Source organism: Agrilus planipennis, unplaced genomic scaffold (assembly GCF_000699045.2).
Source record: "Agrilus planipennis isolate EAB-ADULT unplaced genomic scaffold, Apla_2.0 scaffold87, whole genome shotgun sequence".
Lineage (NCBI taxonomy): Eukaryota > Metazoa > Arthropoda > Insecta > Coleoptera > Buprestidae > Agrilus > Agrilus planipennis.
Genome location: NW_020439134.1, coordinates 341,820 through 343,137, shown reverse-complemented (window position 1 = coordinate 343,137; position 1,318 = coordinate 341,820). Strand labels below are relative to the sequence as shown.

General features: G+C 27.2%; 2 protein-coding genes across 3 annotated transcripts in view; both read left to right on the top strand.

The window, feature by feature from the left end:
• Positions 1–472, top strand: part of LOC108740129 (charged multivesicular body protein 7) — a 2,539-nt gene extending 2,067 nt beyond the window's left edge. For both annotated transcript variants that reach the window (XM_018474335.2, XM_018474334.2), the window contains one exon: positions 61–472. In XM_018474335.2, the coding sequence (XP_018329837.1) occupies positions 61–363 (303 nt within the window). In that variant the 3' untranslated portion in view covers positions 364–472. The remainder of the gene's footprint in view (positions 1–60) is intronic.
• A 178-nt stretch (positions 473–650) lies between these two features.
• Positions 651–1,318, top strand: part of LOC108740125 (inositol polyphosphate 1-phosphatase) — a 17,793-nt gene continuing 17,125 nt past the window's right edge. Inside the window, exon 1 of the mRNA XM_025977794.1 lies at positions 651–1,176. Coding sequence (XP_025833579.1) covers positions 976–1,176 — 201 coding nt within the window. The 5' untranslated portion in view covers positions 651–975. The remainder of the gene's footprint in view (positions 1,177–1,318) is intronic.

Genomic DNA, 1,318 nt, shown 5'->3' with positions numbered 1-1,318 from the left:
ATTTATATATATATATGTTTTTCATGGATTTTTCAGTTTTTTAAGTTGATTCTTTTTTAGGTTTTAGACACCCATGAAGATATTCAAGCTTCTTTATCACAACCAATTAAAGAAGAAAACTATTCTGAATTGGAGGAAGAACTTGCTGAACTCTTATCAATGGATATGAAAGAAAAAGAACAGACAGAAAATAAACAGGATAAAACTCAAAATGATAAAGTTGAGAAACCAATAGACGATTCTAAAAAGACAGCTGCATATGCATTAGAAACTGTTGAACTAGAAAAAAAATTTCAAAATTTGAAATTGCCTGAAGTGCCCACAAGTGATTCAAATCAAATTAAAAATAAGTTATCACTTTAAGATTATCTTTTTGTTATTGTTTGTTCCTTTATTGTATATAACATTGTTTACAAGTTTTTTTTATTTACTATGTTTTTTTACCTTTAAATAAATGTTTTATGAATTATAATTTATTTTTTAAATTATTAGAAAAACAATTTAGGGATTTTTACTACATTGTAGTAAAAATCTGTTAATTATAACAGTTTTACCAAACTTTGCCGTCATCAGATGGAAANTGTTAATTTTTGAGTTACTGTTATGTGGATTATTATTTGTACGAAATTCATTTATAATTAATAAAAAAAAGAAGAGCTTTTCTACGCATACGACGTGTCGGTGAAGTGGGGAGGAGCTTGGGTCAATACCGTTTCCAGACGTCAGAATTGGATTAAAACCTTGACACTATCACACAACATGTGCACTTTACGTTATTTTTAATGCTTCTTTTTACTATTTATACCATGAGCAATTAATTCTCATATATTTGTTTATTTCGATGGTGTTTGATTTAACTAATACGGAGTTTACCTTGTGAAATAGTTCTAAAATAAAACGATATGAAAACGCGATAGATACTGTTTAAAATAATAAAAGAATTTCCATTCAAATTAAGAATTGTAATACCTGAAAATGTCGTTATTGGAGTCGTTAATTATAGTTTCGGAAAAAGCAGCCAATATATCAAGACTTTGTCGTCAAGAAGAAAAACTTTTTGAGCTGCTTGTACAGGAAAAAAGTGAATCAGAAGCAAATCCTCGTTTCGTTCGGGATTTTAAGACGTTAGCAGACGTACTCATTCAAGAAACAGTAAAGTATGACATCGGTAAAAAAGTAAGTATTTTGCAGATTTTTTGAAATACCTTTTTAATAATTTTAATTTTTAATACAACTTTCACTTTAATGTGATTAGATAGGTATATACTGAATAATGAAATAATTTTGGAATATTAAATTTCTAAAATGAATTTATACG